This window comes from Cherax quadricarinatus, chromosome 58 (assembly GCF_038502225.1).
Source record: "Cherax quadricarinatus isolate ZL_2023a chromosome 58, ASM3850222v1, whole genome shotgun sequence".
In the NCBI taxonomy this organism is placed as follows: Eukaryota; Metazoa; Arthropoda; class Malacostraca; order Decapoda; family Parastacidae; genus Cherax; species Cherax quadricarinatus.
The window spans coordinates 9,507,548-9,532,108 of record NC_091349.1 but is presented as its reverse complement, the minus strand read 5'-3'; the positions used below and the strand labels follow the sequence as shown (position 1 = coordinate 9,532,108).

General features: G+C 38.9%; 1 protein-coding gene across 2 annotated transcripts in view; it reads right to left on the bottom strand.

Annotated features, from left to right (window-relative positions):
* Positions 1-3,198: 3,198 nt before the first annotated feature.
* The window catches only part of Coprox (oxygen-dependent coproporphyrinogen-III oxidase), a 30,773-nt gene continuing 9,410 nt past the window's right edge, over positions 3,199-24,561 (bottom strand). For both annotated transcript variants that reach the window (XM_053790182.2, XM_053790181.2), the window contains exons 2-9: positions 22,512-22,616; positions 21,001-21,199; positions 19,471-19,673; positions 17,976-18,123; positions 6,469-6,631; positions 6,201-6,320; positions 5,662-5,831; positions 3,199-3,657 (exon numbers count right to left, since the gene is read on the bottom strand). In XM_053790182.2, the coding sequence (XP_053646157.1) occupies positions 3,571-3,657; positions 5,662-5,831; positions 6,201-6,320; positions 6,469-6,631; positions 17,976-18,123; positions 19,471-19,673; positions 21,001-21,199; positions 22,512-22,597 (1,176 nt within the window). In that variant the 5' untranslated portion in view covers positions 22,598-22,616 and the 3' untranslated portion in view covers positions 3,199-3,570. The remainder of the gene's footprint in view (positions 3,658-5,661; positions 5,832-6,200; positions 6,321-6,468; positions 6,632-17,975; positions 18,124-19,470; positions 19,674-21,000; positions 21,200-22,511; positions 22,617-24,561) is intronic.

Below are 24,561 nucleotides of genomic sequence, written 5' to 3'. Positions count from 1 at the left end.
CTATACAGGTATGCCTAAAGAGCTTCTTATTGTCTTCGGAGGATCTCCATCTTGCTTCATTCAACATGTCTAAAGGGGCTTCTCCTTGCATTCTCCTATATGCCTTAAGGAGCACTAGCTTTTAAAGTGCTACTTTTTCTTCATATTCTGAATTAAGGAAGGCACAGGAAAAAGTTCGAGCATTTAACAGTAAGAAAAGTTGGAATTTCTCTCTGAGATCAATTACTGTAATACAGCTGTTAACCCTGTGCAATTTATCCATTATCAACAAAGAAAAATGCAACTCTTGGAATGTCATTAATATTTAAGTACATATTTAAAACAATTATAGTTTACAAATTCAGTGTTCTGAGCAATTTCAGATGATTAAAAATTGACATAGACTTAAACTATGATCCAAATTTTTTTATCAGTCAAAGTCAAAACTCTGATTAATCTTTTACAATATTTAGGGTAAATTAAAATGTATATTAACCCTTAAACTGTCCAAACGTAGATCTGCAGTGACGTGTGTAGCGCTCCAACCTTGATTTTCTCCATTTGAAAGCATGTAAAATCAGACGTAGATCTACGTTCGGAGCACTACACACGTCAACATAGATCTACGTTTGGACAGTTTAAGGGTTAATAGTATAAGAATTACAAGAAGCAAACAGGAGTTTCTGCTAAATGTATAAATTTAATTAAAACTTTTTAATTCTAAACGTAATATCATAATACAGATACTCCCCTAAAGTGCATGCTGCACTTTAAAAATTGTATTCCTTGTACTTCTCTGTATCATGTTCAAATTAATAAAATAAATAAATATGTATGTATATTGTACAGTATATGCACATATGAACATCAATACATTATTATGTCCACCTTTGTTTCCACTGTGATGGCCTGACACTTCTTAGCACTACCACCTGCATCATCACTGTTTTTGTGCTTGACACCAGACATACTGGGGTATAATAATCACAAATAACATTGAATTTGTGGAGAGAGCACAAGTACACATTTGAATAATGCTACCAGAGTAACGTACTACAAGTTGTTTACATTTCGGCACTTCCCACAAATTGCTCGTATTATCAAAAGTTTGCAACATGAATGTCCGTATGCAGGGGAGTCTCTGTACAGAATATAAAATGAACAGTCTTAAGAATTCCTGGCAATAAAACACAATATTTATTACTGAGAAAACAAGAAAACTAGGGTAATTACAATTTTGGCATTTGTGTAACTTGACTATCAGCAGCAAGTTCTTGCAGACAGTTTCATGAAGATAGTACTGTACTTAAACAGTCACATGTTGCCACTCATGGATCCCATGTAAGTCAGGGAGAGACAACAAAACATAAGTGACACGAAGTGTTTACAAATGAAATGTGATGTGAAGTGGACTAAATCTTACTGCAACCAATCCTCATAAGCAAGCATCAGTTTTAAACTGCAAGCAAAGTGAAAGTGACAGTAAAATGTAAACCTCAGGGTTTTACTTTTATGCTTCTTCAGTCATCTTGATTAGATAAGATTTTGTTTGGATTTTTAACCCAGAAGGGTTAGCCACCCAAGATAACCCAGGAAAGTCAGTGCATCATTGATGACTATCTGTCTTACTTCAAATGGGGGTCGTTAAATCTTGTCCCCCAGGATATGAGCCATACCAGTCAATTAACACCCAGGTACCTACTTGCTTGCTAGGTGAACGGGGACAACAGGTGTGAGGAAACACACCCAATGTTTAAACCCTTGCCAGGTTTTGGACCACAGACACTCTTGTATGTGAAGCTAGAGCATTGCCTACCAGGCCATGGGACACTCCTAACCAGGCCATGGTGGTTTTGTGTTCACATATACATATAACATACTTATCTAACCATAATATTTCATTTATTGTTGTTTAAGTACTGTATGTTATCATTGGTTAAATTTGGTTAACTGAGGTAAAATATAATCTAACCTAACCAAAATAACATAAGATGAAAAGAACAAAAAGGCACAATACTGTTACTGGAATAATACACAAATAATCTGCACATATTAAATAGTCCTCTGCCAAAACTGTCTACCGTTCTTCTAGCCTTCACAGATGCCGTCTTGTTGAAGTATCCCTTATGTACAATTTTCCTAATATGAATCTTGGTCCTGGCTGTCTCCGTAGATGCCTTCCTTTCTTGTTACATTGTCAAATGCTCCAAATTTCAGAACACTTGAGACTTGACCTGATCTTTTCTTCTCCTTACCTCCTCTCCTTTCCTATATTTTCTTTCTCTTCCTTTCTTCTACCTAGGTGTGTCCTGTTCTTTATTTTTTCCCCGTGTCTTTGGTCCCACCCTCATGGACTATTAGCTTTGTTGCAGTGTTACTTTTTTCTTATCCTTAGATTTCCTCCACTACTATTACTAATTCTACTACTACTACTACTTCTACTTCTACTACTACTCTAGAGGGGTGGGGACATAGCAGTTCAGAGGGTCATTTAAACTGTGATGCCAACACTGTTCTGACAAGACAGTGACTGAATGAATGATGGTGAAAGCATTTGTTCTTTTTTTGGGTCGGCTGGAGTGGTTGAAGTCCCTTGATTTGTATTCCCTGGAACATGGGCGAGAGAGCTACATGATAATATACACTTGGAAAACCCTAGAGGGATTAGTACCAAACTTGCACATGAAAAATCACTCCCTATGTAAGCAAAAGACTCCCCAGGAGATGAAACAATCCCCCAATGAAAAGCAGGGGTGCCACGAGTACAATGAGAGACAACACAATAAGTGTCAGGGGGCCCAAGACTGTTCAACTGCCTCCCAGCATACATAAGGGGGATTACCAACAGAACCCTGGCTGTCTTCAAGAAGGCACTGGACAGGCACCTAAAGTCAGTTCCTGACCAGCCAGGCTGTGGTTCATATGTCAGTTTGTGTGCGGTCAGCAGTAACAACCTGGTTGATCAGACCCTGATCCACTACGAGGCTTGGTCTCAGACCAGGCTGCAGGGGTGTTGACCTCCAAAACCCTCTCCAGGTATACTCCAGGTACACCCTACCTCAATGGGATATGGCTAATGTTAAAAAGAGAAAAAATGGTTAAGTAAAAAAAAATGAATTTAGGTGGATTGGTCACTTATTCAGAGGCCTGGTCACAGACTGGGCCAAGGGGCATTGGCCCCTGAAACCCTCTCCAGGTATCTCCAGGTATAAATTCCTCAATAAACTTATAATCACATCAGATAAAGTCTTAGTAGGTCAAGTGTTGAGAGCCAATTATAAGTTTATTTAAGGAATTATTACTCCCCTCATATTATTTAGGTATTATCTGAAATCACCTCCTATCAGTTGTATATCTTTCACAACACATATGGTAAATTTAAACATGACCATTATAACACAGTGGTCAAGTGTGTTATTCGAGGTTTGACATCTGAGTTAACCTCAGGTACATAATCCCTGTGAATACCAGCTTCAGTGTGTGTACCTCTTTTCATATATCTTTCCCGTCTACTTGTAAACTGCCATTAAAATAAACACCACATTTTAAGATGGACATGGCAATTGTATAAAGGATTCTCTTGCTTAAATATTACACCCATTCTCGTGGATTTTTTAGAACCTCAGTTATCTTGAACTCTGGTGAGCCAGGCTCTGGTTTATGCATGTATTCCCAGCGCTGAAAAAAAAAGAAAATCTCAGTAAGTGTCTCTTATTTTTTTTCAATACATTGGCCATCTCCCACTGAGACAGGGTGACCTGAAAAAGAAGAAAGCTATGAAGTTTTCCTTCTTTTTACATTTAGTAATTTATACAGGAGAAGGGGTTACTAGCCCTTTTCTCCTGGCATTTTAGTCACCTTAATGACACACATGGCTTACAGAGGAAAGACTCTTTTACACTTCCCCCATAAAGTAAATTTCTTTATTATCATGAGCAATTCGAAACTAAGCAGTGTTGTGAAACAGTGGTAGAGAATATACAGTCACAGTACCCACATTTATGCTAGGAACCCTGTGATGATGTTTCAGTCTGTCCTGGACCAATGTAAAGTCACAACTGTTCAGGACAGACTAAAATGCTGCAATAAGATTCCTCTCTTAAGTGCAGGTTATTTGTGAAGTGGGTAAACCTCAAACTCCATCTCACTTTGGAAATTAGAGTACCTGTACTTATGTCCTGATAAGACTGCAGTAAATTTAACATGTAGGTGCAATAAGACTGAATACATTTACTTAAAATATTAACTGAATTACATTTTTTTTTTCAACAAACCAGCCATATCCCACCGAGGCAGGGTGGCCCAAAAAGAAAAACAAAAGTTTCTCTTTTCAAATTTAGTAATTTATACAGGAGAAGGGGTTACTAGCCCCTTGCTCCTGACATTTTAGTCGCCTCTTACAACACACATGGCTTATGGAGGAAGAATTCTGTTCCACTTCCCCATGGAGATAAGAGGAATAAACAAGAACAAGAACTAGAAAGAAAATAGCAGAAAACCCAGCAGGGTGTGTATATATATGCTTGTACATGTGTAGTGTGACCTAAGTGTAAGTAGAAGTAGCAAGACGTACCTGAAATCTTGCAAGTTCATGAGACAGAAAAAAAGACACCAGCAATGCTACCACCATGTAAAACAATTACAGGTTTCCGTTTTACACTCACTTGGCAGGACGGTAGTACCTCCCTGGGCGGCTGCTGTCTACCAACCTACTACCTAGAAACTGAATTACATAATTCCTAGAAATGCCAGTAGTTCATTAATAATGAAACTCTTTCAGCTAAGAGAATGCTGGGTCCCAGTCCCTGAACCCATTATGTACCACTGCAATGGGTACAGGGTGACTATTGCCCACATGACTGATATAGGGTGACTACTGCCCACATGACTGGTACAGGGTGACTACTGCCCACATGACTGGTACAGGGTGACTACTGTCCACATGACTGATATAGGGTGACTACTGCTCACATTATAGGTATGTGGCAACTAAGCCCTTCAATAGTTCAGACCCCTAGCTATCCTCTTGTTCCCAGAGACTTTTCACACACAGGGAATTATTGAGTGCACTACAGGAGAGGAATACAGCTGAAAACAATTACTATATTATAAAAAATAAACTAAAATGTAATCAGACAATCTAAAAGTGATTGGACTAACCATGCTAATAACAATTTTTTAATTATCTTGTCAGAAGAAACAGTCATTGTTTCTTCTGACAGCCACTGGAAGAGAATAGTCAGTGTAAAGTTTAATTTTTATCATGAATATCATTATACATAAAAAGAGACAGAGGAATTATCATCTTAATCTATTGCATTATTTCATTTAGTGCTAAATTTATATGGTCATTCAGCACAAGGAGTGGTGAAGCCTTAAACCTTCATCTGATACTTGTGGTTTAGTCTCTAAGTAGTCAGGGTGTTGATTACTTCATCAGCTTACTAAATTCATCTTGCTTGGCAAACTCCTCGACTCAATCTTCACGGTTGTTCATGTGTTCAAGTCACCTGCACCTCTCATAAAGTCCTCACTCTCCCTAAACGTTCTCACATTTCCTAAGTATGCTCTACAGATTTGAAAAGGCTTGGTCTCTAAGCATTGCTGTCTTAATGAAGTGTCCAATCTGCTTTTGTAGCTGCTTTGCAAGTTAGTATTTTATATGTCTTATTCACTACTTACTGCTTGTAGAGGAAGAGACATGAGTATACTTTCAATACGTGCATTGGGTGTTGCAAACCCAAACTTGGTTCCACGATCATATACTAAATTGAACTCTACGTAGCGGCCTCGTCGCAGTAGCTGCCATCTTCGCTCTGCCTCTGAGACTGCATCCTTCTTGTGTTTTTTCACTGTAATTTGTAACAAACATTATACACTCTTCTCACAGGTTTAAAATAAAGTATTTTTTATAAAGTGGAATACAGTGGACCCCCGCTTAACGACCACCTCCCAATGCGACCAATTATGTAAGTATATTTATGTAAGTGCGTTTGTACGTGTATGTTTGGGGGTCTGAAATGGACTAATCTACTTCACAATATTCCTTATGGGAACAAATTCGGTCAGTACTGGCACCTGAACATACTTCTGGAATGAAAAAATATCGTTAATCGGGGGTCCACTGTACTTCTATAAAAATGAATACCAAATGTAAATTTTCTGCAACCTAAAAGACTAAAAGAAAACTACCACTTATTTTCAAGGTTGATGTACCTTACCTAAAGGTATATATGAGGGAATTACAGCTTCTGCACAGTCCTTCACAAAGTTAAACACACCACCAGCATTGTCTGCTTCCAAATCATCAAAGAAAATACCACCAATTCCTCGTCTTTCTCCTGTTAAGTAAAGAAAGTTTATATTAAAGAAAATCAGGTGGAAAACTAAGTTCAGAGTTGAACTGTTGGCCAGTGATTAAACAGTGTCTTCCATAGCCCTTTAAATGATCTTGTCAGTCATACACATACATTCGGCTTGGCCACTTACCTCTATACTGGATGTGGAAGTAGTCGTCACACCATTTCTTATAATTTGGATAATACTGAGGGTCATGGCGGTCACATGCTGATTTTAGAACACTATGAAAGTGCTTGACATCATCTTCGTCAAGGTAATATGGGGTCAAGTCAGTACCACCCCCAAACCACCACTGTATTGAAAGAAATATGACCTATAAATAGATACTGACCTATAAGGCAAGTTTTGAAACTCATCTTTTGTAATGGTTATAAAACAGTAAACACTAAATTGCCTCTCCCTCTTCAAAATCATAGCCCTGGGTTGCTACTATGATTTCCCATACTCAAACACCACTATGGTATTAATCTGTACCATTTATTCAACCATATTTTGAATATGGGTAATAAGCAATAATCTTTATAATATATACATGAAAAAACCATGAGAACATACTTAAACCAACACCCACAGAAGTTCATGCAACAGAACATAAATTGAGGAGCACTAACAGAACATACATTGAGGAGCACTGGCCCAATGAGTCAAGTCATACTAACTACTTCTCTTGCACATATCTAACTTATTTTTAACACTAGCAAGGCATTAGTTTCAATGAGGCTACTTGGCAGTTCTGTTCATCTACAACTCTTGCTAAACTATTCCTTTCCTATACATGTGAGCATGTTATATAAGAGTGGAGACAAATAATTTTTGGGATTTGAAGAGCTGTTGGAGTAGGAGCAAGGTAATAGTTTTTGAAGGGATTCAGGGAAACTGATTAGCTGGACTTGAGTCCTGGAGGTGGGAAGTACAATGCCTGCACTCTATGGGAGGGGTTTGGGATATCTGTTGTTTAGAGTGATATCTAAAGTGTTGTATCTGTGTACAAATAACAAAACAAAAAAAAAGGCACAATACCGTGACTGGAACGATACACAAACTGACTTTGTCAATGGTCCAAGTCGGACCGAAACGTCGTCGTAAGCTTCTCTCTTTTATGTGCGGGTTATTTGTGTATCTGTGCACCTCTGGCAAGACAGTGATAGTGTGAATGATGGTGAAAGTGTTTCTTTTTCAGGTCACCCTGCCTCAGTGGGAGACATCCAGCATGTTTAAAAGAAAAAAGATTCAAACTTAGAAAGGATATAGGAAGTATTTGTTTTACAATAGAGCTGTGGACTATTGAAATAAACTGTCAAATAGAACCAATGAGTTTAAATTTAATAAATTCAGATTTAGAAAGGATATAGGGATATCTGTTGGATTGTGAGCAGGGTAATATTTGAACATTAAAATGGTATAAAATACCGACAGGTTGTTAGGTAAGACACATATGCAACAGTTAGGTATCTTTATTGTTTCATACTATGGAACAATGCTCTTCTCCAGACTGAGGGACTGACCACCTCAAAACTTTAAGGGTGATGGACTGATTACATCGTCTTCAAGTATCTTCTGCTTCTATCAACTTTTCTGTACTTGACTGAAGAAGCCTACTGTGTAGGCGAAACGTTTCATAATAAAGATACCTAACTGTTGCATAGGGTAATATTTATTGAAGGGATTCAGGGAAACCGGTTATTTTTATATAGCCGGACTTGAGTCCTGGAAATGGGAAATACAATGCCTGCACTCCAAAGGAGGGGTTCAGGATATTGACAGTTTGGAGGGATATGTTGTGTATCTTTATATGTACGTATATGCTTCTAAGCTGTTGTGTTCTGAACACCTCTGCAAAAACAGTGATTATGTGTGAGTGAGGTGAAAGAGTTGAATGATGATGAAAGCATTTATTTTTTTGGGATTTTCTTTCTTTTTGGGTCACCCTGCCTTGGTGGGAGATGGCCGACTTGTTAAAAAAAAAAATAGGGATATAGAGAATGGATCAAAGTAGAATGACATGGAGAGCATATAAAACTGTAGGGGAAGGAAGGCGAGGTAGGAGTCGTCCTCGAAAAGGTTGGAAGGAAGGGGTAAAGGAGGTTTTGTGGGCGAGGGGCTTGGACTTCCAGCAAGCGTGCGTGAGCATGTTTGATAGGAGTAAATGGAGACGAATGGTATTTGGGACCTGACGAGCTGTTGGAGTGTGAGCAGGGTAATATTTACTGAAGGGATTCAGGGAAACCAGTTATTTTTATATAGCCGGACATAAGTCCTGGAAATGTGAAGTACAATGCCTGCACTCTAAAGGAGGGGTTCGGGATATTGGCGGTTTGGAGAGATATGTGGTGTATCTTTATACGTATATACTTCTAAACTTTTAGGTAGTAGGTTGGTAGACAGCAACCACCCAGGGAAGTACTACCGTCCTGCCAGATGACTGTGAAACAAAAACCTGTAACTGTTTTGCATGATGGTAGGATTGCTGGTTTCTTTTTCTGTCTCATAAACACGCTAGATAACAGGGATATCTTGCTACTCCTACTTACACTTTGGTCACACTTCACAGACACGCACATGCATATATATATATACATACATCTAGGTTTTTCTCCTTTTTCTAAATAGCTCTTGTTCTTTTTTATTTCTTCTATTGTCCATGGGGAAGTGGAAAAGAATCTTTCCTCCGTAAGCCATGCGTGTCGTATGAGGCGACTAAAATGCCGGGAGCAATGGGCTAGTAACCCCTTCTCCTGTATACATTTACTAAAAAAGAGAAGAAGAAAAACTTTATAAAACTGGGAGGCTTAAATGTGCGTGGATGTAGTGCGGATGACAAGAAACAGATGATTGCTGATGTTATGAATGAAAAGAAGTTGGATGTCCTGGCTCTAAGCGAAACAAAGCTGAAGGGGGTAGGAGAGTTTCAGTGGGGGGAAATAAATGGGATTAAATCTGGAGTATCTGAGAGAGTTAGAGCAAAGGAAGGGGTAGCAGGAATGTTAAATGATCAGTTATGGAAGGAGAAAAGAGAATATGAATGTGTAAATTCAAGAATTATGTGGATTAAAGTAAAGGTTGGATGCGAGAAGTGGGTCATAATAAGCGTGTATGCACCTGGAGAAGAGAGGAATGCAGAGGAGAGAGAGAGATTTTGGGAGATGTTAAGTGAATGTATAGGAGCCTTTGAACCAAGTGAGAGAGTAATTGTGGTAGGGGACCTGAATGCTAAAGTAGGAGAAACTTTTAGAGAGGGTGTGGTAGGTAAGTTTGGGGTGCCAGGTGTAAATGATAATGGGAGCCCTTTGATTGAACTTTGTATAGAAAGGGGTTTAGTTATAGGTAATACATATTTTAAGAAAAAGAGGATAAATAAGTATACACGATATGATGTAGGGCGAAATGACAGTAGTTTGTTGGATTATGTATTGGTAGATAAAAGACTTGTTGAGTAGACTTCAGGATGTACATGTTTATAGAGGGGCCACAGATATATCAGATCACTTTCTAGTTGTAGCTACACTGAGAGTAAAAGGTAGATGGGATACAAGGAGAATAGAAGCATCAGGGAAGAGAGAGGTGAAGGTTTATAAACTAAAAGAGGAGGCAGTTAGGGAAAGATATAAACAGCTATTGGAGGATAGATGGGCTAATGAGAGCATAGGCAATGGGGTCGAAGAGGTATGGGGTAGGTTTAAAAATGTAGTGTTAGAGTGTTCAGCAGAAGTTTGTGGTTACAGGAAAGTGGGTGCCGGAGGGAAGAGGAGCGATTGGTGGAATGATGATGTAAAGAGAGTAGTAAGGGAGAAAAAGTTAGCATATGAGAAGTTTTTACAAAGTAGAAGTGATGCAAGGAGGGAAGAGTATATGGAGAAAAAGAGAGAGGTTAAGAGAGTGGTGAAGCAATGTAAAAAGAGAGCAAATGAGAGAGTGGGTGAGATGTTATCAACAAATTTTGTTGAAAATAAGAAAAAGTTTTGGAGTGAGATTAACAAATTAAGAAAGCCTAGAGAACAAATGGATTTGTCAGTTAAAAATAGGAGAGGAGAGTTATTAAATGGAGAGTTAGAGGTATTGGGAAGATGGAGGGAATATTTTGAGGAATTGTTAAATGTTGATGAAGATAGGGAAGCTGTGATTTCGTGTATAGGGCAAGGAGGAATAACATCTTGTAGGAGTGAGGAAGAGCCAGTTGTGAGTGTGGGGGAAGTTCGTGAGGCAGTAGGTAAAATGAAAGGGGGTAAGGCAGCCGGGATTGATGGGATAAAGATAGAAATGTTAAAAGCAGGTGGGGATATAGTTTTGGAGTGGTTGGTGCAATTATTTAATAAATGTATGGAAGAGGGTAAGGTACCTAGGGATTGGCAGAGAGCATGCATAGTTCCTTTGTATAAAGGCAAAGGGGATAAAAGAGAGTGCAAAAATTATAGGGGGATAAGTCTGTTGAGTGTACCTGGTAAAGTGTATGGTAGAGTTATAATTGAAAGAATTAAGAGTAAGACGGAGAATAGGATAGCAGATGAACAAGGAGGCTTTAGGAAAGGTAGGGGGTGTGTGGACCAGGTGTTTACAGTGAAACATATAAGTGAACAGTATTTAGATAAGGCTAAAGAGGTCTTTGTGACATTTATGGATTTGGAAAAGGCGTATGACAGGGTGGATAGGGGGGCAATGTGGCAGATGTTGCAAGTGTATGGTGTAGGAGGTAGGTTACTGAAAGCAGTGAAGAGTTTTTACGAGGATAGTGAGGCTCAAGTTAGAGTATGTAGGAAAGAGGGAAATTTTTTCCCAGTAAAAGTAGGCCTTAGACAAGGATGTGTGATGTCACCGTGGTTGTTTAATATATTTATAGATGGGGTTGTAAGAGAAGTAAATGCGAGGGTCTTGGCAAGAGGCGTGGAGTTAAAAGATAAAGAATCACACACAAAGTGGGAGTTGTCACAGCTGCTCTTTGCTGATGACACTGTGCTCTTGGGAGATTCTGAAGAGAAGCTGCAGAGATTGGTGGATGAATTTGGTAGGGTGTGCAAAAGAAGAAAATTAAAGGTGAATACAGGAAAGAGTAAGGTTATGAGGATAACAAAAAGATTAGGTGATGAAAGATTGAATATCAGATTGGAGGGAGAGAGTATGGAGGAGGTGAATGTATTCAGATATTTGGGAGTGGACGTGTCAGCGGATGGGTCTATGAAAGATGAGGTGAATCATAGAATTGATGAGGGAAAAAGAGTGAGTGGTGCACTTAGGAGTCTGTGGAGACAAAGAACTTTGTCCTTGGAGGCAAAGAGGGGAATGTATGAGAGTATAGTTTTACCAACGCTCTTATATGGGTGTGAAGCGTGGGTGATGAATGTTGCAGCGAGGAGAAGGCTGGAGGCAGTGGAGATGTCATGTCTGAGGGCAATGTGTGGTGTGAATATAATGCAGAGAATTCGTAGTTTGGAAGTTAGGAGGAGGTGCGGGATTACCAAAACTGTTGTCCAGAGGGCTGAGGAAGGGTTGTTGAGGTGGTTCGGACATGTAGAGAGAATGGAGCGAAACAGAATGACTTCAAGAGTGTATCAGTCTGTAGTGGAAGGAAGGCGGGGTAGGGGTCGGCCTAGGAAGGGTTGGAGGGAGGGGGTAAAGGAGGTTTTGTGTGCGAGGGGCTTGGACTTCCAGCAGGCATGCGTGAGCGTGTTTGATAGGAGTGAATGGAGACAAATGGTTTTTAATACTTGACGTGCTGTTGGAGTGTGAGCAAAGTAACATTTATGAAGGGATTCAGGGAAACCGGCAGGCCGGACTTGAGTCCTGGAGATGGGAAGTACAGTGCCTGCACTCTGAAGGAGGGGTGTTAATGTTGCAGTTTAAAAAACTGTAGTGTAAAGCACCCTTCTGGCAAGACAGTGATGGAGTGAATGATGGTGAAAGTTTTTCTTTTTCGGGCCACCCTGCCTTGGTGGGAATCGGCCAGTGTGATAATAAAAAAAAAAAAACTTCTAAACTGGTGTGTTCTGAGCACCTCTGCAAAAACAGTGATTATGTGTGAGTGAGGTGAAAGTGTTGATTTTATTTTTTTTTCAACAAGTCAGCCGTCTCCCACCGAGGCAGGGTGAAATGAATGATGATGAAAGTATTTTCTTTTTGGGGATTTTTTCTTTCTTTTTGGGTCACCCTGCCTCGGTGGGAGACGGCCGACCTGTTAAAAAAAAAAAAATAGGGAAGTACTATTTTGGCCATGGTGCTGAGGATGAAGAGGAGAAACTGCCAAGCAAAACTTGAAACAATATAATTAAGTTGGATAAACTCAGATTTAGAGTAGGTACAGTGGTACCTCGAGTTTCGAACAGCTCCCAACTTGAACAATTATGTAAGTGTATTTTCGTAAGTGCTTTTGTAAGTGTATTTTTGGGGGACTGAAACAGGCTAATCCAATTTACATTAGTCCTTATGGGAACAAATTTGTTTGGTATCGGCACTCGAACAGCCTTCTGGAACAAATTAAGTTCGTAACTTGTGGTACCACTGTATAGGAAAATACTGGTTTAACAACAGAGTTGTTGATGAGTAGAACTGCCAAATCAAGTTAGTGAAGATAAAGTCTTGGGTAGTTGTAAAAATAAAGTTAGGCAACCTTATGAGTGAAGGAGGGGGGGGGGCAGTTGGGTCTGAGAATGACCAGTCAAGAATGGGCAAGTGGGCCTGCTGCCTACTGTACGAGGAAAAAGAATCATCACGGGAATGACTAGAGGGAGAGGGGAAAAGGAGGCTTTGAATTTTAGGAGCTTGAGCATCCAGCAGACTTGTGAGAGGAGGTGACAATTCTGAAGGGATTCAGAGAAATCAGTTAGCCAGATTTGAGTCCCAAAAGTAGGAAAGGCAGGGCCTGCACTCTGAAAGAGGGGCAAAGATGTTGTAGTTGATGGGGCATCTGAATGGTGATGTTGGCACACTTTTGGCAAAGACAGCAACTGAATGAATGATGGTGAATGAGGTTTATTTTTTTTGGCCACTTTGCTTTAGTGGAAGATGACTGCTGAGGTAAAAAAAAAAAAAAAAAAAAAAAAAAAAAAAAAAAAAAAAAAAAAAAAGAGAGCACTGCAGTAGGCTTACTGGCCAATACTATTCAGGTTCTATTCACTCCCACCCATTTCATTTCATGTAATGCACAGTGGACCCCCAGTTCACGATATTAATCCGTTCCTGAGAGCTCATCGTAAACCAAAATTATCAGAAAGCGAATCAATATTCCCCATAAGAAATAATGGAAATCAAATTAATTCGTGCAAGACACCCAAAAGTATGAAAAAAAAAACTTTTACCACATGATATATTAAGTTTAATGAAATATAATAATTACAATAACAATAATAACAATAGAATAATCACAATGGAATAATTGACACTTACCTTTAATGAAGATCTGGTGATGATTGATGGGATGGGAGGAGGGGAGAGTGTCAAGTTTTTAATGTTTAGAAGGGGAATCCCCCTCCATTAGGACTTGAGGTAGCAAGTCCTTTTCTGGGGTTACTTCCCTTCTTCTTTTAATGCCACTAGGACCAGCTTGAGAGTTACTGGACTTCTGTCGCACAGCATATCTGTCCATAGAGACCTGTACCTCTCGTTCCTTTATTACTTTACTAAAATGGTTCACAACATTGTCAGTGTACAGGTTGCCAACACGGCTTGCAGTAGCTGTGTCAGGGTGATTTTCATCAAAAAAGGTTTGCACTTCAAGCCACTTTGCACACATTTCCTAAATTTCAATAGTCATTAGCACCCTTTGTCTTGATGGGTTGGCACTAGAAGCTTTCTTGGAGCCCATGGTGACTTATTTTGCAGAAACAAGCACCAAAAACAGTGATAATATGGATAATATAGAATGTACCGAATGTATCCTTAGATGCGCGCACACTGGCTGGCTTGTAAACACTGGACACGTCTCGTACGAATCGTATCGCATACCGGGTTTTGTAACGGGAACCGAGGCAAATTTTTTGCAATATAATGCTTTGGATACCGGATTTACCAGATACCGATGGCTTCGCAAACCGGGGGTCCATTGTACCTTTATATGAGTGAATATTAATAAGCTTAGAACACTATTTAGAGGGATGGACTCGAACAAAATGATACTAATTAGGCAAAAATAAATAAAACAAACTTAGCTAAAATATGGGATTCACAATATGTTTACAGTGGAACCTCAAAAATCGAACGTATCACATATCGAACGTTTCGAAAATATGACCATTTTTTTCGGACAGTGTCCCTATTATCGAACGCGCCCCTATTTTCGGACCGCTGGGTACGGGACCTGTCTGCCGGCCCGCTCTGCCCACGTCCCAGCACAGGCGCCGTCAGCAGTCTAGCTTTGTTTATGCTTGAGTGAACACTAACCTGCGCTCTCATTCACGCATTTTACGATTATTTCGTTGTGTTTAGTGCTTGTGGGACTGTGAAATAAGCTGCCATGGGCCCAAAGAAACTTGCTAGTGGTACCCCTGTGGTAAAGAAAGTGAGAAACACCATAGATGTGAAGAAGGAAATAATACAGAAGTATGAGAGTGGTGTGAGACTTATTGAGCTTGCCAGGATGTATGGGAAAAACAAGTCGACCATCAGTTCTATCCTGTCAAAGACAGAACAAATCAAGGAAGCTGATGTTGCGAAAGGTGTTAATATAGGGAGTGGATGAGGTGCCTTCTTCAAAGATTAAGGAGATTTGTGCCAAGTGGAATGATGTCCAAATGTTTGTGCAGAAGTACCACCCTGAGCAAGCTGAAACAAGCCATCTTTGCAACAAGTTCAGTGACAGAACCATGTCCCATTTTAGGGAAATGTTAAAGAGGCGCCAGATACGGAGGACCGTGGACAGTTATTTTGTGAGACAGGGGTCCAGTGACTCTGAAGCTGGTCCTAGTGGCATTAAAAGACAGAGAAGGGAAGTAACCCTAGAGAGGGCTTTACCTGAAGTCCTCATGGAGGGGGATTCTCCTTCCAAACAATAACCCCAACTCCCTCTCTCCTCCTCCCTATCTTCTACATGCCATCACCACTCTTCAATAAAGGTAAGTAAAAATGTTATTTTATATGTATTACTATACATAATTAAAAACTATAGTATTTGTTGCATGTAAAACTGTAATTAATCTCTATAAAATGTATTTTTTGTGTGAATATTTTTGGGTTTCTGGAACGGATTAATTGTATTTTCATTATTTCTTATGGGAAATATTGCTTCGAATTTCAGACTTTTCGAATTTAGAACTAGCTCCTGGAATGGATTAAGTTCAATTTTTGAGGTTCCACTGTATACCCATATGCATACTTTCCCCCCCCCCCCAAAAAAAAAAAAAAATCTTTAAGTTATTAATGTGTATGAGTATCAATAGCAGATCCAGGAAACAAGTACAGGTATGACAACAGAGAATTTTTGGAATAAGCCACAAATTGAACACCAAGGACATTTAATTAGATGGTTCTCTCATTGTTAGCTTGAAAAATTTTCAAGCAGGCAAACTTTTCCTAAATAAATATCCTAAATATTGCATTTTTGTCCTAATTTCACAGATCTAGTGAAGGAAAGGAAGACTGATTTCATAGCTACTGTTACTCTTGGACACATCAAGGCTATGGGACTGAACACTTTTTGCACAATACAGCCTCTCCTCACTTAGTGACATATTCATTTACCGATGACTCAGACTTTGCAAAAGCCTTTGACAAGTGTGACCATGGCGTAATAGCGCACAAAATGCGTGCTAAAGGAATAACAGGAAAAGTCGGTCGATGGATCTATAATTTCCTCACTAACAGAACACAGAGAGTAGTCGTCAACAGAGTAAAGTCCGAGGCAGCTACGGTGAAAAGCTCTGTTCCACAAGGCACAGTACTAGCTCCCATCTTGTTCCTCATCCTCATATCCGACATAGACAAGGATGTCAGCCACAGCACCGTGTCTTCCTTTGCAGATGACACCCGAATCTGCATGACAGTGTCTTCCATTGCAGACACTGCAAGGCTCCAGGCGGACATCAACCAAATCTTTCAGTGGGCTGCGGAAAACAATATGAAGTTCAACGATGAGAAATTTCAATTACTCAGATATGGTAAACATGAGGAAATTAAATCTTCATCAGAGTACAAAACAAATTCTGGCCACAAAATAGAGCGAAACACCAACGTCAAAGACCTGGGAGTGATTATGTCGGAGGATCTCACCTTCAAGGACCATAACATTGTATCAATCGCATCTGCTAGAAAAATGACAGGATGGATAATGAGAACCTTCAAAACTAGGGAGGCCAAGCCCATGATGACACTCTTCAGGTCACTTGTTCTATCTAGGCTGGAATATTGCTGCACTCTAACAGCACCTTTCAAGGCAGGTGAAATTGCCGACCTAGAAAATGTACAGAGAACTTTCACGGCGCGCATAACGGAGATAAAACACCTCAATTACTGGGAGCGCTTGAGGTTTCTAAACCTGTATTCCCTGGAACGCAGGAGGGAGAGATACATGATTATATACACCTGGAAAATCCTAGAGGGACTAGTACCAAACTTGCACACGAAAATCACTCACTACGAAAGCAAAAGACTTGGCAGACGATGCACCATCCCCCCAATGAAAAGCAGGGGTGTCACTAGCATGTTAAGAGACCATACAATAAGTGTCAGGGGCCCGAGACTGTTCAACTGCCTCCCAGCACACATATGGGGGATTACCAACAGACCCCTGGCAGTCTTCAAGCTGGCACTGGACAAGCACCTAAAGTCAGTTCCTGATCAGCCGGGCTGTGGCTCGTACGTTGGTTTGCGTGCAGCCAGCAGCAACAGCCTGGTTGATCAGGGGCTGATCCACCAGGAGGCCTGGTCACAGACCGGGCCGCGGGGGCGTTGACCCCCGAAACTGTCTCCAGGTAAACTCCAGTATGCATACCTAAATAATGTATATTAGAGCTGATTTCCTCTACTCTGTTTATAACAGTATGTATATAGTAAACTACTGCATAAACATTTACAAATATACCAGAAATGTTATATATGGTGCAAAGGTGACATTAAAACAATATCAAAGATGGTTGACACAAACCGACGTGGTCTTAGGAACGGAACTCTGTTGTTAAGTGAGGAGAAGCTGTATTTTATTTATAATCAAGACTTAGGGATTGAACACCTTTAAAATGTATACAGTACTCATCAAACGACTTAAAATAGCTCAACTTAAGCAATATTGCTGAACACACCCTATCACTGAGACCAACTGTCAAGTTGGACTACTACCACCACATCTAACATCTCTCAACTGGCCTCTCTTCACTCCTGCCTATATAATCTCCTTTCCCCAGGAATATTCAGTTGTACAGCTGAACCACTGCATGTAAATGGCAGTATATTCTGACAAGTATAAGAATAAGACATACATGGCTTATGGCACTGACTGAGATGTTTCGTCAACAAGGGACTTTTATCAAAGTCCTTGGTGAATGAAATGTCTTCCCAATAAATGCTATAAACTGCATACTGTGTCTTATTCACTAAACAAAACTCTGAATAAAATTTCAAATTACTGCATTTCTGTCTTTGTCCTTTGCTCCCCTTAGATGCTTTTTGAATTTGTCAGGTGTTAAATTTTCTGAAAGCTATAAAATTATAAAACCTACATGTTTATTTTTTCCATCCTCATCTTGCATCTCAAAGTATCTGTAGTTGAAATGAATTGTGGGTACGTGAGGGTTGCGCGGGTGAATCACAGAACTAATGCCAGCAGCAAAAAATGTAAACTGCTTGTCTTCAGGCAGCTCCTTGCCTCTGCAATAATCAATTTCAATTGCAAATATATAATGAAGTATTTTAAAATTTAGTATCACTTAACAATAATTCAATACAATGAAAAGATATTCTTTGAGCAACATACAAAAAATCTTACATTATACAACATTAAGATTAGTCTGCCTGAAATGTACTGCATACTAGTGGCTTTCTTTTGTCTAACAATATTTTATTATATGAAAACAACATTACCTGTATATTGTAGAAAAGAAATATATTATTTGTATTTTGTATTTGTAACAGCTTAATGAATTCAATTTTTTGATAAGCAAGCAGTAATGAATATTATTAAACAGGCACTCCTCACTTAATGACCTACCTGTTTAATAACCACGCAGACTTACGATCAGCTCTCCAACCATTTGGTAGTGTACGCTGTAAGAGAACTTTGGTCGAGGGAGAGCTAATCAGTGAAGATTTAATAAGAGTTAGAAGTGCAGCAGCACTTGGAAGAGCAAGAAGAGGAGGAAAGAATGGAAGAAGTACAAAAGAAATTCACCGTAAAGGGAGTTAGCTGCTGTGGTTTCGAAAGTGAAAGCAGGGCAGAACTCAGTAGTTAAGTGAGGAGTGCCTGAATGACTATAATCATGGAAAAGCACCAAAACCGTAAGGGTTATACCCGTGCCTGGGAAATGGGAGGCAACCAGATTTGATCCAAGGACAGAACAGCTCCAATTCCTTGGATCATGAGTCACTCACAAGCATCTAGGCATTCCTTCCCCCTAGAGGGGTTGATAATGAAGATGTACAACACCAAGATGCTATAGGTTGTCGGTAAAATAAATGTGATCAAAATATCTTAGTTTAAGTGACTCAAGAAGGAGAGAGAATTTTAAATATTATAAAAATTGTATGAGTAATTGTATAAACTGTGAGAGGAGGAACAGTTTCAGTACAGCAAGTTCTGAGTAGAATTAAAGTAACAAACATTGCTTAAAATACAGCCAGGTTTCAAATACTGCAAGTGTGAATTGTGAGAATTTTGATTTAGTGCAAAAAATAATTAATGCTACTTTTCCCCCAAACTCTTCATATGCACAAAAATTACACATAATTTGAATAGTGTGAATTCAAATAATGCGAACACTTCATGGGATTCATTATTTGTACTAATCAAGACTTAGCTGTATATACATATGAGTGGAAAATAACTGCATTAATGTAGTAAATCATATTCACAGGAAAGGTATAAACCCTTAAGAGTCAAACAGTATCAGGAGTCTTGGAGGTTATCAGATTTAATCCACAGAAGGAGAGAGGACAGTTTCAACTTCTCAGACAGAAAGCCCTTCACCTTGAAGGGAGAATATCTGTAGAAATAATTACCTTGCCCTCATGCTAGCCTGAAGCTGTTTGGAGAGTGGGGCAGACATGACTGTGATGTTTACACCGGCCTTCTCAAATGTCTCTGTATCTTGCAGGACACAGGTGATACCTCCACCTTCGTTAGGATTGTGGCGTCTCCATCTATCAACTGTGAACTTTGCCTGCTTCCCATCCTCTTGTTCTAGTGCTCGACAAAACTCTGACTAAACAAAGAGAATGTACAAGCTTTATATGAGGTTTCAAGCAACTCACAAAATACTGAGACAAACATTACTAGATTTATAATATAAATATATGATCATCCTGTAATTGGGATTTGAACCTGTAGTCTGAGATTATTAGCCTGTTACCTTAGTCTGCTGCACCACAGAAGATCAAGTTTCTCTAATGAGAATCCTGGGCAGGTTAGTGATGGTCTCTATTTGGAACCCAATCACAAGTTTTTATGGAGAAACCATGACCTAAAAGCAATTAATAACTAATTCTAGCTCTTGTCCATTCTATGACCCATGTCAATGTAATGAACATAACACATGAATGCAGCAATTAGGATTTGAGCCACTGGTCAAAAGCTTCTGCAAAGTCAGTTTTCTTGTTTGTCTTCCACTAAATCTAGGACCATTTTATAATGGTCAAACAATTGCAATAGGCAGGAACAACCTGCTCTAAACCCATGCTGCTCTGGGTTATTTAAATGTTGAGATTCCATGTGATTAGCACTCTTGCTTCTTAAGACCTAAAAATTCTGATTATGTGGGATGTCAGTATTATTGGCTTATAGTTTTTTGCAATTGCTGTATTGCCACCTTTGTGGAGTGGGGCTATGTAAATGGTGTTTAAGGGCTGTGGGATGATACCTATATCTAGTCGCCTCCACAAAATATTCAAAGCATGAAACGGTGGTTTCTAGTAGTTCTCGATGAATAAGAAATTCTGTAAATCAGAGTCTGGGGCAGAGTGAAGGATCATGCAATCAATGTTTTTTTTTTCAAAGTCAAATGGGGTCAGAGTTATGTCAGAAATAATGAAGATGTCAACAGGGTTTCAAGTCTCATCCATAAAAAATTCATTTGGATTGTCAGTCTTTAGACTGATTAATGACTTGCTGAACACAAGTCATATCACAACTTCAGAATTTCACTTATTTCTTTGTTATCAGTGAAAGTTCCATTTCCTTTAAGAAAGGGCCCTATACTGGATGTAGTTAAAGCCCTGGATTTTGCATATGAGACAAAGATTTAAGATTTCTCTCAGTTTCATTCATGACATTTTGTTCTATCTACCTTTCCTGGGCCTTGTATGATGCATTCATTTTGAGGTCAATATTTTCCATTTCCCTTGCTACTGTTTCTTTTTGTTCTTCATAAAGTTTGCAGCCACTGAGAAGTTCTGTACAAATAATGTCTAAAGAACTGGGTCTCAAATTTTTCTTACCTAAGCAAGTTATAATGTCAGTGAATTGCTTACAAGATTAACAGACTCAAGATTTACATTGCCAGAAAACAAATTTAAACAATACATAACTCTCACCTGAATTCTCAAAATAAGCAATTCCATCTTAGTCTTCATATCCTCTGAGTTTTCCTCTAAAATCCTCAGTTCTGTAATAGGCTCAGCCATGAAGGTAGAAGTGTCTAGGTTAGAACATTTCTGAGCAGCGTCAACCTTTCCACTATAGGAGGAATACAGTAGGACTCCTCCTGAAGCAAACACTGTTGCTGTAATGTATCTGTAAGACATACTGCATTTTATATTTTGCATACATGTATATATAAAGTACTGTACTGTATATAATAAATATTTGAAGCAATCTCTCCAAATTTGTGGCACCTAAATGTAAATACAGTATGTAATGAGCACAATACACATATAACCTGCACATAGAAGAAATTTATGATGACGTTTCACTCCGACTTGGACTATTAACTAACCACACACTGTGACTAGTTAATGGTCTGCACAGTGTGTGATTAGTTAATGGTCCACAGTGTGTGACTAATTAATGGTCCACACAGTGTGTGACTAGTTAATGGTCCACAATGTGTGGCTAGTTAATGGTCCACACAGTGTGTGGCTAGTTAATGGTCAATGTCAGACCGAAATGTCATCATAAGTTTCTCTCTATGTGAGGGTTATTTGTGTACATTACACAAAAACTTCTACTGAAACAGGATACAAAGTATCTAGTTAAGGTTCTTTATTATGAAGGAAATAGACGATAAAGTGATGGCAGTTAGATAGCGAGTCTGTCTCATGCTTAGCAGATATAGAGTCGAGTCTAAATCACTTTTCTACTTTGCATAAGTAATAAAAAAATACAGTAAGTATATCAGTACATCACACATGTGAAAGCATCAAGTTAATGTTCTACCCCTCAATAAATTTAACATAATGCACAATATAATCATTATAAATGACAGGATACTATACATTTTACAATAATTAAAATGCCCCCCCAAAAATATTAAAACAGATTTACAGATTTTCAGAAAGGTTACACTCATGAAGTGTCAGTATTATTCTACACATCAAACTTCAATATGTACTGTACAGAAGTCTGATGTGTAGCGGTACCAAAGCTATGTATTCCTTAGCTATGAACATCCTCACCTAAGAATGAGATCCTGGAAAATGATATTTAAAACATAATTGTTTTACAAATACTGATGCACAGTAATGAACATATATGACAATCATTTTTGTGCTATTCCTTTCTACAAGAAAATAGGTTCCAGTAGCAAATAAGTCATTTTTTAAGTTGGATCACCAGGCATGCAACTCATTTATTTGCTCAGGATTTCCCTCTATTATAAAGACTAAAAAGCTATCAAACTGAGAGTGACATGCAGTGTAATATACGTAAGGCAACATACATCAATATAATGATGTATTTTAAAGTTTAATGTCACTTAACAATAATTCAATACAATAAACAGATATTCCTTGAGCAAAATATAAAAATCTTACATTATACAACAACAGTTTAATGAATTCAAATTGTTGGTAAGTAAGCAGTAATGAATGTTAATGACTACTATTACCTGCTGTTCTTGATGACTCTCGGTGTACGAACTGCTGCCACTGTCCCAAGGACTCGGACAGCACCTCTAACAATGGTGGATGCCATTGTCTTTTATGAGAGTTTCCTGTAAAATATTTTTACAACCTAAAGTGTGAAATTATTATTATGATCTATATATCACAGTACTATGTGAAGATGGTAATATTCATTAGTGTCCCTATTTTTAAGTGTTTTGTAGTGTGAATTACAGAGCATGTTTAGTATTATTTAAAGTACAGTACTGAATACATTTGAAGTAAAAGAGATCTCTTCCAAAAAAAAAAAAAAGTTTATTACCCATCTATAATAAATTCTCAGCCTGGTTGTTATTATTAAAACTGTTATTATGAAAGTAATCATCCCATGCATGTACATTAATTTAAAAAAAAAATTATTTCCCCTCTATACAAATTAAATACAGTGGACCCCCGCATAACGATTACCTCCGAATGCGACCAATTATGTAAGTGTATTTATGTAAGTGCGTTTGTATGTGTATGTTTGGGGGTCTGAAATGGACTAATCTACTTCACAATATTCCTTATGGGAATAAATTCAGCCAGTACTGGCACCTGAACATACTTATGGAGTGAAAAAATATCGTTAACCGGGGGTCCACTGTAAAAGCAAATATTTATTTATAACAAAATACGTAACAGCATATGAAAGGTATGGAACAATTTTGTCATAATATGCATAGCATTAATTTTACAAAGCCTGTATTACAATCAGCAAGTTGTGCAGCATCCATTCCAACATAGTAAATTAGAGTAAATATATTTAAAAGTGACAAAAACTGAATATCAACACACTTCAAAAATAAGGGAAAAAAAAAAAAGATGACAAAGGCATTTCAAAACTGCTAAGGATTCTTCATGAGTGCCAAAATTGTAAGTTTATTTAGGTACAGGTACACATAAGTACAATTATCATACATAGTGTAAATTACCTAGGATAACCCAAAAAAGTCAGGCTGAGGCTTCTTCTGCCAACCACTTTCCTATTTCTGAAAGGTGTTTTGATGTTCAAAGGCAAGATAAAAATTCTAGATGCAAAAACAAAACACAAAATTATGCAAAGGTAAGTACAGTAAACCATAATTTCAATAAAAAAAAAAGTATGTATTTCTTCAGTGAATTGATACAGCACCTTGTAACCTACAAATGACCTGGAGTTTACCTGGAGAGAGTTCCGGGGGTCAACGCCCCTGCGGCCCGGTCTGTGACCAGGCCTCCTGGTGGATCAGAGCCTGATCAACCAGGCTGTTGCTGCTGGCTGCACGCAAACCAACATACGAGCCACAGCCCAGCTGGTCAGGAACCGACTTTAGGTGCTTGTCCAGTGCCAGCTTGAAGACTGCCAGGGGTCTGTTGGTAATCCCCCTTATGTATGCTGGGAGGCAGTTGAACAGTCTCGGGCCCCTGACACTTATTGTATGGTCTCTTAACATGCTAGTGACACCCCTGCTTTTCATTGGGGGGATGTTGCATCGTCTGCCAAGTCTTTTGCTTTCGTAGTGAGTGATTTTCGTGTGCAAGTTCGGTACTAGTCCCTCTAGGATTTTCCAGGTGTATATAATCATGTATCTCTCCCGCCTGCATTCCAGGGAATACAGGTTTAGGAACCTCAAGCGCTCCCAGTAATTGAGGTGTTTTATCTCCGTTATGCGCGCCGTGAAGGTTCTCTGTACATTTTCTAGGTCAGCAATTTCACCTGCCTTGAAAGGTGCTGTTAGTGTGCAGCAATATTCCAGCCTAGATAGAACAAGTGACCTGAAGAGTGTCATCATGGGCTTGGCCTCCCTATCCATCATTTGGCCTCATTATCAATCCTGTCATTTTTCTAGCAGATGCGACTGATACAATGTTATGGTCCTTGAAGGTGAGATCCTCCGACATGATCACTCCCAGGTCTTTGACGTTGGTGTTTCGCTCTATTTTGTGGCCAGAATTTGTTTTGTACTCTGATGAAGATTTAATTTCCTCATGTTTACCATATCTGAGTAATTGAAATTTCTCATCGTTGAACTT